Consider the following 16,128-nt stretch of genomic DNA (forward strand, 5'->3'; position numbering starts at 1 on the left):
GGGGAAAAAGGCAAGCTTTGATTATATAAAAGAGAGGGTATAGAGGAAGCTTCAAGGATGGGAAAGCAAGTTGTTATCACAAGCCAGTAGAGAGGTACTCATTAAATCTGTAATCCAAGCTATGCCTACCTATACTATGGGTTGCTTTAAACTTCCTATTGGGCTTTGTGAAGATATAGAGGCTATGATAAGAAGATATTGGTGGGGCCAAAGGGGAGATTGAAGAAAAATTCATTGGATCCAATGGAGTGAATTAACAAAATCTAAGATGGTAGGAGGATTAGGCTTCCGTGATTTGGCTCATTTTAATGATGCTCTTTTAACCAAGCAAGCGTAGCGCCTTATCCATAATAAGGGCTCTCTCTTTTATAAAGTGTTCAAGGCGAAGTTTTTTCCAAATGGTTCTCTCTTAGATGCGAAAGAATCATCTTCAGGGTCGTATGCTTGGAAAAGTATTTTGAGAGGTTGTGATGTTGTTTTAGAGGGAGCTTGTTGGATGGTAGGCAATGGGAAATCTATAAAAATATGGAAACATTATTGGCTGCCATGAAAACACCTAACAAAGGTAGCATCTCCAATAGTAAAATCTATGGAGGAAGCAACAGTGGACTGTTTGATAGATGAAGGGACACGCACATGGAATGCCGACATGGTAGATGGAATTTTTGCACCGCAAGAAGCAGAAGAAATTAAGAAAATTCCGTTGGCCTGAGTTGCTACAGAGGACTCGCTGTATTGGCCACTTGCACAGGACGGGAAGTTCAGTTGCAAGCTGGGATACCGATTTTTGAAGGAAGCAGAGGATGGTTCTCAAATGGAGGTTCGGTCTGTTCATGAGGAAGGCTTATGGAAGAAAATTTGGGAGTTGAGGTGTCCGAATAAAGTGAAGAGTTTAGTGTGGAGAGCTTGCCGTAACTCTCTTCCATCCAAGAGCAATCTTTTGAGAAGAACAATTATCAGTGATTGGACCTGTGACCGGTGTAGGTGTGAAGTGGAAGATATGATTCATGCGGTATGGAGTTGTAAAAATCTAGATTATGTGTGGGATAAGGATATCATATGGAATTTTCGTGATCAAAATACTTTTTCCAGCTTCAGTGAATTGATGGCCTGGGTTTTTGAGCATCAAAGGAAGCCAGCTTTCTTTGCCTTCACGGTGTGGACTATTTGGACACAAAGGAACCAGGTGCGCTCCCAATAGCCATGTTGCTCCTTAAACCATCTTTCTCAATTAGCAGCTGAGAGATATTCTAAATATCGAGCCCTCCAATCGCCACCTCCACTTAGTCGACCACGCATAAGAACACGTTGGAAGCCACCTCCATTAAATGTCTTCAAAATTAATTTTGATGGAGCTGTTTTTGCCGAAGAGAACTGTTCAGGTGTGGGAGTCATCGTTCGAAACAGAGAAGGCTTAGTGATTGCTGTAATGTCAGAAAAAATCCCCCCCACTTCTCCAGCCAACAGAAATTGAAGCCATGGCAGCCACAAGAGCTCTTGAGTTTGCTAGGGAGGTGGGCATTTCGGAAGCTGTTCTTGAGGGAGACTCGCTGTTGGTGATTAAGGCATTAGCAACCAAGGACGTTGGACTTGCTCCTTTTGGTCTATTGATACAGGGTGCCTATAGGTTCACTTCCACTTTCTCTTTATTGTCTTACTCTCATACAAAGAGAGAGGGCAACCAAGTAGCGCATGATTTGGCGAAGTTAGCTATTACTATCCCAAATTGTGTAATATGAATGAAAGATATTCCATCGGATGTTTTTGCTTCATATCAGGTTGATTTGGCCAGAATTTCTTAATAAAAGATCGTAGTATTCATTCTCAAAAAAAAAAAAAAAAAGGTGAAAAGGTCATGCGATTTGATGTTTGAAAAAACTTTTTTTTACTTTCTTGTTCTTGTATCAAAATCATTTTCAAGTTTCAACCAAGTGAGAGTCATTTTTTAGTTTTTTTTTTTCTCTATGCCAATGAGTAACTAATTAAGAATTAAGATTACATGTACATGTCAATTTTAGGAGGAGTCAGGGGGGCAGGTGCCCCCACCTCGCCCACCTTTGGCTTCGACCCTGGGGGGAGGGTTTGTTTCGCATAAAAAAAAAATAATGGCATTATGTCACACGTTTCTTGGTAAATTTTGATTGTTATTGTTGAATATACTTATGATAAATGACAAAAACATTCATAATCTCCTTGCCACCATCTTGTTGTCACCATTCCATATGGATATTTAGAAATTTAGTTCAAAGTCAGCAAAACTATATAAACATAATAATAATATATTTTTTTAAATTATACTCATGTAAAATAATTTAAAATAATTACCTTCATAAATTAAGGTTTTACAGGTCAAAAGTCTCGTAGGCTTATAGCTTAATTAATATTCCCCTCCCTCCAAACTTGTAACCATTGAATTGTCATATATATATATATATTCGATTAAACAGTATTAACATCTGATTAATATGAAAATTGGCTTGTACGTTAAAAACATATAAAATATATAATTCAACGGTGAGATTTTCAATATATAACTTCAATAACAGGTTATTGAGTGGTATAAAAATCTTAGAATTATACTAAGGATAATTTGAACACAACTCATATATATGTCTTAGATTTAATCGATGTTAAGACAAAAAAAATTAATTAATTAGTATAGTTTTTGCCTTTTTATTTTTATTTTTTATGATGCATTTCAATTTGCAACTGAGTTCCAAAAAAAAAAAAAAACCACATCACATCAAATGGAGGACTGCCATGTCATCACTAGGTCCCCTAACTAGGCCAGCGTGGCAGCAGATTTTTCACTCACACTCACACACCTGGCTCATTAGAGACGAAAAAGCCCTCGAAAGATTCACATATTCATTCATATTGGCGCTTCTTGAGAGAGAGCCACAGACCAACTTCACAACTCTCTCTCTGTCTGTCTCTCGCCGTTTTCGTGGTAATAAGGTTCCAACTTTTAACCGGTTTTCTATCCATTTTTACTTTCTTTGTTCATGCTCTGTTTGGTTTCCGAGATTCCGTATCGAACTTAAAGAAACTGAAATATCGAGAGCTCAATCAACACATTCATGTTTCATTCTTTTATTGTTGATGTTACTGTTTTTTTTTTTTTTTTAAAGAGTAAAACTCTCAATCAGTCTCTGATGCTTTCTCTGTCTCTTTGAATGTGGTGTTGGTTCTGTATTCGATGCTTGGGATGATCAAAAGCTGGTTTAGAACCAGAACCGAAGCTTTGGGTTTAAAATTAATGGAGTGCGAATTGCTTTCTCCGAGAATGCGTAGCCCGCCGCTTGGTTTTCGATTTCAGTTCCCCAGTAAGCTTCGTACTACCAGTTTTAGGTCACTGATAGTTCCTATTCGATCAAAATCTTCGTCTTCTGCTGCTCTCAGTGTTGTAGAATCGAACCCCACCAATGATTTGGATCTATCTGATACCCGAAACTCGCCAACTCAGGTTCATGAAGGGTTTAAGAGAATACCCAGAAAGGAAATGAGTCGTAATTGGCCTAATTCAGTGTCTATGAATGAGAAGATTGATGAAAATGTGAGAAGTAGGCCTGTGAATTTGGATAGGAAGGAGAGGTTAAGGCGTTATTCTGGGATGCTGCGTGATTGTGCTTCAAAAAGGCGTTTGAATGAGGGGAGGGCCATTCATGGGCAAGTGATTAAGAGCGGGATTCACCCGGATTCTCATTTGTGGGTTTCATTGGTTAGTGCTTATGCTAAATGTGGGAGTTCTGCGTGTGCGCGTCGTGTGCTTGATCAAATGCCTGAAAGGGATGTTGTGTCTTGGACTGCATTGATACAAGGGTTTGTTGCTGAAGGATGTGGCAGTGATGGTGTTAGTTTGTTTTGTGAGATGAAGAGGGAAGGTGTGAGACCGAATGAGTTCACGTTGGCGACCGGGTTGAAAGCTTGTGCTATGTGCATGAATTTGAGTTTTGGCAAGCAGGTGCATGCAGAAGCAATCAAAGTCGGGTGCTTTTCGGATTTGTTTGTTGGGTCTGTTCTTGTTGACCTTTATGCAAAATGTGGTGAGATGGAGCTTGCGGATAGAGTGTTCTGTTGCATGCCTGAGCGGAATGATGTCTCATGGACTGCCTTGCTTAATGGTTATGCTCAGGTGGGTGGTGGAAAAGAAGTATTGAGACTGTTTAGTAGAATGAGAGAATCAGAGATGAAGTTCAGCAAATTCACCTTGTCTACTGTCCTCAAGGGCTGTGCCACCTCAGGGAATTTGAGAGAAGGCCAGGCTGTGCATTCTGTGGCAATCAAAATTGGGTGTGAAATAGATGAGTTTTTGGGTTGTAGTCTTGTGGATATGTACTCTAAGTGCGGGCTCGCAAATGATGCACTAAAAGTGTTTAAGACAATCAAAGATCCTGATGTAGTAGCCTGGAGTGCAATCATCACCTGCCTTGATCAGCAAGGTCATAGCCAAGAAGGTGCTCAGTTATTTCATATGATGAGATACGCAGGTGTCCCACCAAATGAATTTAGCTTTTCAAGTCTCGTTAGTGTTGCCACTGATTTGGGAGACCTGCAGTATGGTGAAAGCATCCATGCTTGTATATGCAAGTATGGATTTGAAAATGATATGTTAGTCAACAATGCCTTAATCACTATGTACATGAAAAATGGATTTCCGCAAGCTGGTACCCGAGTGTTTGAGGCAATGGGAGATCACGATTTGGTTTCGTGGAATGCCCTTTTGTCTGGATGCCATGGCTATGAAATCTGCAATCTAGGGCCAAGAATCTTCTATCAGATGCTTCTGGAAGGTTTCATACCTAACATGTACTCGTATATCAGTGTTTTAAGGTCTTGTTCTAGCCTCTTGGATCTACGCTTTGGAAAGCAAGTACATGCCCATGTTATAAAAGACACCCTTGATGGTAATGATTTTGTTGGGACAGCTCTTATTGACATGTATGCCAAGAGCAGGTGCTTGGAAGATGCTGATGTAGTTTTCAATAGGTTGATTAAACGAGATCTCTTTACTTGGACAGTCGTCATTACTGGCTATGCACAAACTGATCAAGCAGGGAGGGCTATTAAGTGCTTCAGTTTGATGCAAAAAGAAGGCGTAAAGCCCAATGAGTTTACTCTTGCCAGCTGTTTAAGTGGTTGCTCCCGTATAACTGCTCTGGAAACTGGGCAGCAGCTGCATTCTATGGCAATTAAGAGTGGGCATGGTGATATATTTGTTTCAAGTGCACTTGTTGATATGTATGCAAAGTCAGGATGCTTAGAAGATGCTGAGGCTATTTTTGAGGGCTTGGTTCTACGGGATGCTGTCTCATGGAACACAATGATATGCGGATACTCGCAAAATGGGCAAGGACTGAAAGCTGTTGAAACTTTTTGGACAATGTTAGATGAAGGCACCATGCCAGATGAGGTTACCTTCCTAGGTGTTCTTTCTGCATGTAGCCACGTGGGTTTAGTTGAAGAAGGGAAAAAACAGTTTAATGCACTGAGCGAAGTTTTTGGGATTATGCCTACAATTGAGCATTATGCTTGTATGGTTGATATTCTTGGTCGGGCTGGAAAGTTTGATGAGGTCAAATGCTTTATCGAGAATAGGAAGCTAGAACCACATGCGTTGATTTGGGAGACTGTTCTTGGAGCTTGTAAAATGCATGGAAATTTGGAATTTGGTGAAAAAGCTGCAGAGAAACTTTTTGAGCTTCAACCTGAGATAGACTCAAATTATATATTGCTGTCTAATATTTTTGCAGCCAAAGGTAAGTGGGATGATGTCAGAAAGGTCAGGACATTGATGTCCAGTCAGGGTGTCAAGAAGGAACCTGGATGTAGCTGGGTAGAGATCAATGGTCAATTCCACACGTTTGTGTCTCAAGATGGTTCACATCCCAAAACCAGGGAAATATATTTAAAGTTAGAGGAGCTCAACCAAAAACTCTCTTCAGTAGGTTATATTCCAAAAACGGAACATGTGCTTCATAATGTCACTGACAAAGAGAGAGAGGAATATCTTAATCATCATAGTGAAAGATTGGCTCTTGCTTTTGCCCTTATAAGCACCAACCCTGTCAAAACAATTAGAATTTTCAAAAACCTACGCATCTGTGAAGACTGCCATGATGTTATGAAGTTCCTCTCGGACATCACAAATCGGGAAATAGTTGTTCGTGACGTTAAACGCTTCCACCATTTTAAGAATGGCACTTGCTCCTGTCAGGATTATTGGTGATTTGGCTCCAGAGGCATTTAGCTTGTTGATCTGCATTCAAATTTCAGTCTAATCCTTACTATTGAAGTAACCATGTCCCAAGGGTTACTATTCAGGGAAAGAAACTCACAAGCAAGGTTATGTTTCCTTGATGAATTAATATTAGAAACACCAAGAAACATACAATACATTAAGGTGAAGTGTGAACTTGTAGTATTTGTGAGTGATTCATTTCCAAATATTCTATCCAGGTGCAAAATCCAGATGGAGCTTCTATGTTAAGTGAAGATGAATATTGGAATGCCACTGTAGTTGCTCCCCCTTGGTGCAAATTCCCAGTAAGAATGCCCTGTCTTTATAGAGGCCATCTTTCAGTTGGATTGATGGAGTAAACTGAAAGGTACAAGTCCTACCAGTAATACAGAGGTTTGAATGCCTTAAGAATGTAAGTTCTTACCCTTCTTCTTCTTCTTCTTCTTCTTCTTCTTCTTATTTTTTGTGGCTTTTGGCTTTTGGGGTCTGAGATGTTCTTTCCCTTTCTTGATGTAATTTTATTGATCTTTCTGCAGGCTGCTGCTGTTTTAGATTCTTTTGGTGCAATTTTTGTTCTCAGAACCAAGGTTAACACTTGATTTTCATTTTTAAGTTAAATTAATCATGAATAATTAATGCATATTTACCATGATTAGATTTACTTGTGCCATTTTGCCATTGTTAATTCACAACAGGAGCCAGGACTTATGTATTTGCATTTTCTTAAAAGTACAGATGTATTCAGCAAATCTTTGTCCGGATAAGGCTTCTTGAATCATGTGTATTGGAGAGTAAGTTGCATTTTTTGCTGTAGTTAAACAGAACTTTACATGGATTGAAAAACCTATCTAACATTTGATATGTAATAGATGGGCAATATGAGCCGAGAGAGAAGACAGCACATCAGGACAACTTACAAGAACTGCTGTTGAGTAAAAGAAGAAAACTGTGGTTGTGCTGACTGAACTGGAAACTTCCTGGCTTCTATACCATTTGAAGTTTGAAAGTTGCATGTGGATCTTGCAAGACCATTATTTGTGGGTATGTTCTGTCCCGAATTTGATGGCTACAAATTTTCAAAGGTAACATGACACTGCCCTGAGGTGTGCATCATTTATCATTTGATGTCGAAGTCTCATTATGCTTGTGGGCATTTAATACTATTTGCATGAGTATCTTTGTTGTTGTTTGTTGCTTATTCTTGTGTTCACCATCATGAATACCTTGTAAATGCTTCGTTCGTTCTTTCTTCATGATTAATACTATTCTTATTTCTTATCAAAAACAAAAAAAAAACTATTTGCAGGAGTGCAGATGGCTTGGTTTAGTATCACATTTCCCCTGTTGGGTTCCTGTATTGCAATCATGGAGCGAAGGTTGATTAAATGTCAGTAGGGCATCCAAGAGTTGTATGCATTCTTGCTTTGATATTATCATCCATGCTCATTCCCACTTCATTTGATCTTAAAGTCTTGATGTAACAACAATCAAAGAAAGTAATTTTTTCTTATTCAGCATTTATAGGGTACCTCGATCTGAGTTCAATGAGTGGACCTCCAGACACATTGATGAATTCTTGCTTCTTCCCTCTCTGTTCCTCTTCCGTCTTCCACTGCTTGTCTTTGATATATGGAACAATCCTATTCCACATTTGGAAGGCTGAGATTTTGATTCTCTCACGTAGCAGCATCTGTAATTCAAGTTTTCATAAGATTTTTATTTTATTATTATTATTTTTTTGGTTTTAGCTTAGACAGGGTTGAGGATTTGTTGAGTTGAGTGAACATATAAAGACCCAAGGTTCAGATTACATTATTTTCAATTCCAGGTCCTTGTCTGACCCTTACTAAGAGGGTTAGTAGTAGTACTAGTACCCTGCTTCTATGAAATGTGCTATTACCAGTTGCTAGATGCTTGCTAGTATATATATAAAGTTAGTTTTCATTGTATTATTTATGGTTGAGCATTTTTCTTTATACAAGATAGAAATTATACTGTAACTTAATTTAAAAGTGTATGTGTGTGTGAAGTTCATTTCTGGAAATTTGAACCCCGGCCTTTGCCCGCTACACCTCCACAAACACATACTTGTGGAGTGATCATCGCACCAAGGGTGCACGGTGGTATGGATGGGCATTTAAGTAGCTTGGTGATTGTTCATTTTGGAGGTTTATATGTAATGAAATGTAGTGACGTATTTTGGAAGTAAATATTCTGCCATCTTGATGTGAAAGAATTGAACAAAGAAGAAGGGGCAAAATTTGCTGAATAGTATTTTTTTAAGGAAAATTTTAGGAGAATAGCATGTGACTAAAGTTATTTAGTTATGTTAATTCATTTTAGAACTCGAGTTTGACAAACTCTAGTTTCAACCGAAAATAGGGTTTTCGCAAACTTGAGTTCCAATTTGTTATACAACATCAAACTGCCACGCAACCTAAACTTATTGAAACTCAAGTTTGACAAACTCGAGTTCCAGAAAGAGTCTACATAACTAAATAACTTCGCCCTTGTGCTATTCACCTAAAATTTTCCTTTAAAAGGACTAGAGTAATGCTTGAAGTCAGAAAATGCTTTTGGTTGATTTCCAATTTTCTACTGTTGAAGACATAATAGTCGGAACCCTCCTCAACATAAAATTTTCACGTACAAGAGAAAAAAGCATGTTTGTGATCAACATCACCAGCATCTTAGCAGAAAAAACAATCGCGAAAATCACGTTGAATGCTTTCCAATTTGAACAAATCCAACCCAACACGCATACATAGAGGAACTTGAGTCTGCCTGTCCGATGGTGAAAGTGACCAGAGGAAGATGGCTCTTATTGGCTCAGCTTAGGTAAATTCCACAACTGGCTGTTATACATGGCTCCAATACAAGTGACAGTCATCTTTTGCAATTTGCATGGACAAATAGTCATGCAGCAAACACCATAGATTGGTTCAGAAACATAATCTCCTCATAATATTGCCATAAATTAGACTAACTGGTGGTCTGGAAACTGATCATATATAAATATATAATAACATCAGCAAAACTGACAAGATGCTAGGGAAGCTTCTCTGTTTGTCATTGGCATCTCCATCAACCTAAAAATCGCATCTGCGTAATAAAAAAAACCGGGTGGTTGCACATACTTTTGTTACAACATTGATTGAGATTCTTATAAACTCCCATTGAGAAACAGTACGAGCCCAACAAAAAGTGAGGTTGCTAAAAATAGCCTGATTGAGGTCTTTCTCCTGCAAAGAACCTAACTACTCCTTCGTATCTGTATCGTTGTCGGAGATTGGATTGTCAACTTCACTCTCGCTACTGACACCATCATTACTGACAACTGCGGACCTTGTTCTGGCTGAATCTGAATTTTGACCTAGGTCATACTTGACAAATTTGATCTTCTTCTTTTCAGCACTTAACCCTTCTTTCCGTTTTCTTCCTTCATTTTCTGTTGACTTCATTGTGTGGGCTGCAGATACAAATGCAGAACTCATGGATGCGTTCATCTTCTCCTCATCTGTATCTTTGTCTTCACCCTTATTATCAATACAAAAGAGAATATCATCATCCACTTTTATGTCCTCCAACTTAGATGCAGGTTGCTCAAAGTCTACTTTGGAAATATCTAGTACTATTTTGGTACGACGTTTTGAAATGCTGTCATCAAATACTTTTATTCCCTGATTTTCAAGGTTTAGCAGCCACTCTGGAGAATGAGATCATTAAGATTTATAAATTAGATAAACAATTTGGTCATTAACTACAGAGTGCATTTGTTAAATACAAGGGACAAAAAAATATTAGAGCTACTTACTGATAAGAGCTTTAGGTGAGGATCCATATGATCTATTTGCTTTTTCCTCCAAACCAATCTGGTTAGTGACCCATTTAATAATTTGGGAAGGTAGATGAGAACTGGAGAAGGCATTGTTGTAAGAGATAGCTCTCATCTGATTCCCGCCATCCCTGCAGCAAGCATAATGATGAGACTTTGCAGTACAGGTTTCAATAGAATTCCAACAAGATCACTCGTTCTTTAATACCTGAAAAATTCTACGGCCTCATGTGTAATGATCAGTCTTGCCATGGCAAGACATTTCATGTGCTCAGTAGGTACATTAATCACTCTCTCAGGATTAAGAAAAGAATACTCAACCAATATAACAGCATCATAGAGGACTTTTCTTAACAAAACTTCATCTTCAGAACTCTGCACAGATATATTTCTATGATATTAGTTTTTAGAATTAGGAATCATCACTATGTACAGATTCTTACTTTTTTTTTTTTTTTTTTGTGATGACGTAGGAAAATCACTCAGATTAGTTGCATGTTACAGAGCAGATTGTACTGTTAATCAAACTCCTATGAGCATTTGACCCCAACCACCAGAACCACTTACAGGGTAATCCAAGGGCTAAGCAGTTTATCCTCATGCCCAGGAGGATATACAGATTCTTACATCCATAATGAATTGAGAACTTTTGACTAATAAATATACCCCAAAACTAATAGCTCAATATTCCAAGAAGTATACACCTAAGAAGTAATTGGTAACTTTTAAATTTTATGGAAAGAAAACCTATAGGAGCTCAAAATAAAAATCATGACATAAATGATTGTTTCAAAGTTGATTTCTTCAACCCAATAGCAAATGCATGGTTAATGACTAAATTTATGATAAATCCTAAGGAAATGGTGGGCTATGCTCTAAGGATAAGTAAACAGTGTCATCCCAAAATCTTGTTTAACACACTTATTACACCAGCAACAGATCAATGGTCCACATTTACTTAAATTTCCTGTCCATGTTTAAAGTATCAAGGAAATTAAAAGAGTGAAAACCATCAAGTAAAAAATCTCTCAACTTCACCATGTAGCAACACGTAATGGCTTAAATATATGAAGGCAATTGTTTGGTAACAGATTTTTTTATAAACCACACTATATAAGTCCTGCATGTGCATTGGTAAACCGTAAGGGTTAGAGAGAGAGTGACTAAGATGTTTCTGTTAGTTTAGATTGCAGAACCATACATGAATGCGCTGTGTGCACAAATAATATGATTAGTGGAATGCTGACACACCTAGGAAGCAAGTAAATGGAGAAATTACATTTTACCACCCTATAAGGAATACATATCAACAAATTAAACATTCTAAGAAAGACATACTGACCAAAAGGGAAGTCACAGGCAAAATCTCCTCCTGCAGCATCCGGATGAGGATCTCTGGTTGACAAATAAATTAGGATGTAAGCACATCAAAGTTGAAATCCAGTAAAAGAATCATCATAAATGTTAATATACAGACATACACAGTAAGATAGACACAGTATTTAGACCTAAAAAGCCTTTTTATTAGTCAAACATTCGGAGCAAAAGTACTCTTTTGTCATTCAAGTTCTACGACTATGTTCATGCTTTCAGTTAGATTCATATCTGTCTCATAGACTAGTTAAACACACACACACACAAAATAAAGAATATTGTTGTTCATTTTCCAAATATCAAGCCAAAATGTGAATTCTTACTAACCAAAAAAGTAAAAGCTCTGAAAGCCAGAAATTGAACCAACAGCCCAAATCTTCAACTCCTTCTCCAACTCTTCCCTTGCAATCCCAGCTCTAAATTTCAAGCAAAGCTCCAGCAGAAACAGCTCTGCAAGAACAACTCCCGCCAGGTAAACAACATCAACACAACCTCCTACACTAAGCCTTTCCCGAATTTCGCCACTTACAAGCGGCAAGAAAGAGCCTATTCCATCATCAGAATCCATCCAAACACAAACTAAATCCACGAAAGGCGCAATCAAATTCGAACCAATGGATTCCTCACTAGAATCCTTACAACAGCACACATTTGCATACCCAAGAATCACTCCCACCAAAGACTTAACCTCCCTCATTGCTTTCCTCTCTCTCTTTGAAACCAAGTCCTTCCCAAGCAACTCCACAACCACTTTGTACACCTCAAATACCACCGGAGCGAGCAATGCTATGCTCTTCGAAGAACTACATGAGCCCGAACACGCCGATACCAATTGAAACAAGTCCTTCGAGGCAGTAACCCGATCCAAAATGTCATCTTTCTGTAAATTTCGGCTACGAAAGGTTAATCCGGCGTAGACCCAGATAGATTCGAGAGGTGGGTCAAGCTTAGCTTGCATTAATTCGTGGAATATGTGAGTGAAAGGAGAGAAATTGGGGGTTTCTTTGTGGATTTCAGCTAAAAGGTCTTGTATTGATTGGTTAAGCTTGTGCTCGTAGTTTTTGCCTACAAGGGGTTTGAAGCTTTGTGGGGTTGTGGAATTTGTGGGTTCCATTAGAGCTAGAGCCATTGTAGTTGTTGAAAACTGATGAATTTGATAGAGAGAGAGAGATCAGAGAAGAGAAATGGTTAAAGCAAAACCCTAATAAGCCCGAGAGTCAGGTTTAGGAGAAAACTGTTTAGGGTTTAAGGCCGTACGAATCTTCCAGATTTTGCCACGAAGTATTTTTTTTTTGTCTTTTTGGTGTAGTTTAGAACAATGAGCTACCATAAATGGGTAGAATAAATCAGTGCAATTACCAATAATAATAATAATAATAATAATAATATTAATAATTAAAATTAGTGCATTTTTGTGTATTGGTGTTGAATTTCTCACCTATAATTGAAGGAGTGATACAAGGGTTTTGATTGCCACCATAATGAAAATGTAAGATTTAAATGGACACACTTAAAATTATAGGATTAAATTTAGTGTAGATATATAATTACAGGATTACCTTTTAATTTACACTAAAAAAAAGAAACCTGAAACTTGGTACTAGTAAATGTAAAAAATAAAGCCTCCCCATTTGTGGATTGGTTCTGGAATCAATAATTAGTGCACTTTGAGATTGTCCCTCTGCGAGATCTTTCTAGAGCAAATTGGGTATTTTTTGTTGAAAATATTTTAGTAAATATCTTTCTTAAAAACTAATTCATGCCGCCTAGAGTAAAATTCGATGCAACTTATTATCTTGGCCAAACAACCCTTCAAGATTAGACTATAGTGTTAACTTTTGTAATGAACACACTTCCACTTACAGAGATTTAAGAGCAACTTTCTAATATTGTCTTTTCATAAAATTATAGAAAAATATGTGATAGAGAAAGAAAATAGAAATGATGTATACGGAAAATATAGAGTAATAAAAAATATAAAATAAAAACTTATAGGAAAGGATGTAGTGATGGGTACTATATAGGCTACTCATGACAATAATAGTCTATATTTATTTGTTACTAAAAACTCATAAAAGCCTAATGGCTAGATTACCCATTATTGTTCAACGGCTATTTTTCTTATAATTGTCCGACAGCTATTTTATCTTTTATCATCCAACATAAATTCCCAATGGCTAGAAAATAAAGAATAATAAAAGTGTTTGGAATATACACTCACACCAACATCCTTGACCTTAAGCTTTAATTATCTTTGGTTGGCTTAGGTAATAATGACGTGGTAAAAAATGAACCCGTCATCATCACAACAAATCTAGTGCATTGGAGCACTACATCCAAACCAAGTCCAATTGGCTTAAAGGGAATTAACATTCTTATGCTCTTATTACAAATTTCTTTTAGGAAGATGTTAAATCCAGCCAAAATGGGCAAATGCCCTTTTCATGCAAAAAAAATCAGCGTTCTGCCCTCTTTTTCAAACTAATAAGGGAAATGCCCCTATTTTGAAACTCAATTTGTAGAAAATCAAGTATGGGGAGATCAAATTATAAAAAATAAAAAAAAAATAAAAATTGCATGGAACTCAAGTTCATAGAGCCCTATAGCGGCGTTTTAAAACCCTATAGTGGCCTTTTGGCATGGAACTCGAGCTCCATGAACTCGAGTTCCATGCAAGTTTTTTATTTTAAGTTTGATCATATAGCTGCGTTTAGGGAGTCCTACAGTGGCGTTTTAAACCCTATAGCAACATTTTTGCATGGAACTTGAGCTCCATGAACTCGAGTTTCATGCAATTTTTTTTTTTATCGCCCCATACTCAATTTTCTACAAATTGAGTTTCAAAATGTTGGATTTTTTGTGTGAAATGGGCATTTGCCCATTTTGGCCTGTTAAATCCCAATATGAGTTTGGCACCTTTGATTACGTATGAATAACTTTGTGTTTCAAAGGGGGTTGGGTAAACCCTTCTATCCTCCAAGTATGCTTTAAAAAGGTAGTGGAAACTAAGGAATTCTTCTTTGTGGCTCTTACCAGATCTCCCAAGCCAAATAGGATAAGAAACTCTTTGAAATTGTGCAAACCTTTGTCGGGGTGGGTTAAACTTAATATAGATGGCTCTTCTTTTGAAAATCAAGGTTAGCACGTGGGGGAGTTTTGCTTAAGAATGATGAAGGAAATTGATTAAGGGGTTTCTTTTGATCAATTGGTTCAACTACTAGCATTTTGAATTGTGGGCTTTGCGATGTCTCCTTTTAGCTTTAGAGTTTGGTTTTGTAAACCTCCATGTGTAAATTTGATGCATCTTATGGGTGGAAACTTTTGTTATAACATGGTGAAGGAAACTCGTCCTCTCCTATTGCAAGAATCTATTGAAGAGTTTCAACAAATTTTAGCAACCACAAACTAGACCATATTTATTGTGAGACTAAATAATATGCGACTTCTTAACTAAGATGGGTGCGCATCTAGTCTCTACTTTTATTTTGTATAATAATCCACCATAATCGTATGTGGTGCAAACACTGCTAGCCTTTGAAAATCTTAAGCTATTTTGAAACTTATGAAAAAAAAAGAAGAGCTATTTTGTATTCTTTTTTTGATGAAAAGACGATAACATTAAAACTAAGCACTAATACAAGGTTCAGGACATATCCTATTAAAATACATCCCATTGAGGTCTCCCTCAAAAACATCTAAAATGTCTATAGGCGAACTATCAAAAATACAAAAATCATCATTCATCTTACAGCTCATCCTAGCTAAACCATCAGCACATTGATTGGCTTGCTGGAAGCAATGCTTAATATGAACTTGATGGAAGCAGTTAAGCAGCTGCCTGCAATCATCTAATATAGGAGATATAAAATTATTTGCATAATCTACATTCTGTAACACATCAACAATGGCCTTAGCATTGATCTCAATTTCAAGACAATGACTATTTAAGTTGCAGCACAGCTTCAGGCCCTCACACAGCCCCTATAGTTCAGCGGCAAAACTGCTGGTGACCCCAATCCGCTTGCTGAACCCAACTACCCACTGCCCATCATCATTCCTTACCACTCCCCCACAACCAACCAGGCCGTGAAGCTCACTGCGTGACCCATTTGTGTTCAATTTCTTCCACCCTTGCTCAGGACGCTCCCACCGAAGACTCCTTAAGACTCTACGACCTTGCAGCCTTGGAGCAGCCACACAGTGAAGATACTCCATAGCTTGATGCACAATCTCCATAGCCAGCTTAGGACTCCTACCCTTCCTATTGAAAACGACTTCATTTCTATTCTTCCAAATGCTCCAAAGAGAAAAAGAAAAAATAATTTTCCAAGGGGTACCTGTGACATGCAATTTATCATTTGTTCTAATATTTAGGAACATCCAATCCAACAAATTAGCATGCCAAAAATCATAGTTAGAAGCCGTGACTCCTAGCTGATTCCAAATATGTTTCAGGTGAGAGCAATCTCTCAAGGCATGCAAGATAGTTTCAACACCATTGCAACAAACAGGGCATTCATCATCTTGAACCACTCCTCTTTTCCCTAAACACACCTTGATACCAATACTATTGTGAGCACACAACCAAGAAACATTTTAATCTTTGGAAGCAAGTCTGCCTTCCAAATCCAGCTAGCTGAAAAAGTAATAGCATTTGAAGACTCCATAACAATCTCAT

General features: G+C 37.7%; 2 protein-coding genes across 10 annotated transcripts; one reads left to right on the plus strand and one right to left on the minus strand.

Moving 5' to 3' along the window:
• The first annotated feature begins 2,904 nt into the window (after window positions 1-2,904).
• On the plus strand, window positions 2,905-8,190 carry LOC142611045 (pentatricopeptide repeat-containing protein At2g03880, mitochondrial-like). Of its 9 annotated transcripts, none has more exons than XM_075783120.1 (6): window positions 2,905-2,947; window positions 3,220-6,653; window positions 6,778-6,828; window positions 6,977-7,032; window positions 7,111-7,323; window positions 7,548-7,733. In XM_075783120.1, the coding sequence occupies exon 2, from the start codon at window positions 3,260-3,262 to the stop codon at window positions 6,227-6,229; it is 2,970 nt and encodes a 989-aa protein (XP_075639235.1). In that variant the 5' UTR covers window positions 2,905-2,947; window positions 3,220-3,259; the 3' UTR covers window positions 6,230-6,653; window positions 6,778-6,828; window positions 6,977-7,032; window positions 7,111-7,323; window positions 7,548-7,733. The 9 variants fall into 9 exon arrangements, with proteins under 9 accessions (XP_075639235.1, XP_075639227.1, XP_075639176.1 ...); XM_075783112.1 differs by having other exon boundaries at window positions 2,906-2,950; XM_075783061.1 differs by adding an exon at window positions 7,757-8,190 and having other exon boundaries at window positions 2,911-6,653; window positions 7,548-7,650.
• A 1,041-nt stretch (window positions 8,191-9,231) lies between these two features.
• Window positions 9,232-12,710, minus strand: LOC142623042 (uncharacterized). The gene is made up of 5 exons (XM_075796524.1): window positions 11,778-12,710; window positions 11,419-11,471; window positions 10,285-10,451; window positions 10,056-10,207; window positions 9,232-9,947 (listed from the first exon to the last, which is right to left on the minus strand). Exons 1-5 carry the CDS (start codon window positions 12,577-12,579, stop codon window positions 9,499-9,501), a joined length of 1,623 nt encoding a protein of 540 aa, XP_075652639.1. The 5' UTR covers window positions 12,580-12,710; the 3' UTR covers window positions 9,232-9,498.
• Window positions 12,711-16,128: the final 3,418 nt, after the last annotated feature.

The sequence above is a fragment of the Castanea sativa genome, chromosome 1 (genome assembly GCF_040712315.1).
Source record: "Castanea sativa cultivar Marrone di Chiusa Pesio chromosome 1, ASM4071231v1".
Lineage (NCBI taxonomy): Eukaryota > Viridiplantae > Streptophyta > Magnoliopsida > Fagales > Fagaceae > Castanea > Castanea sativa.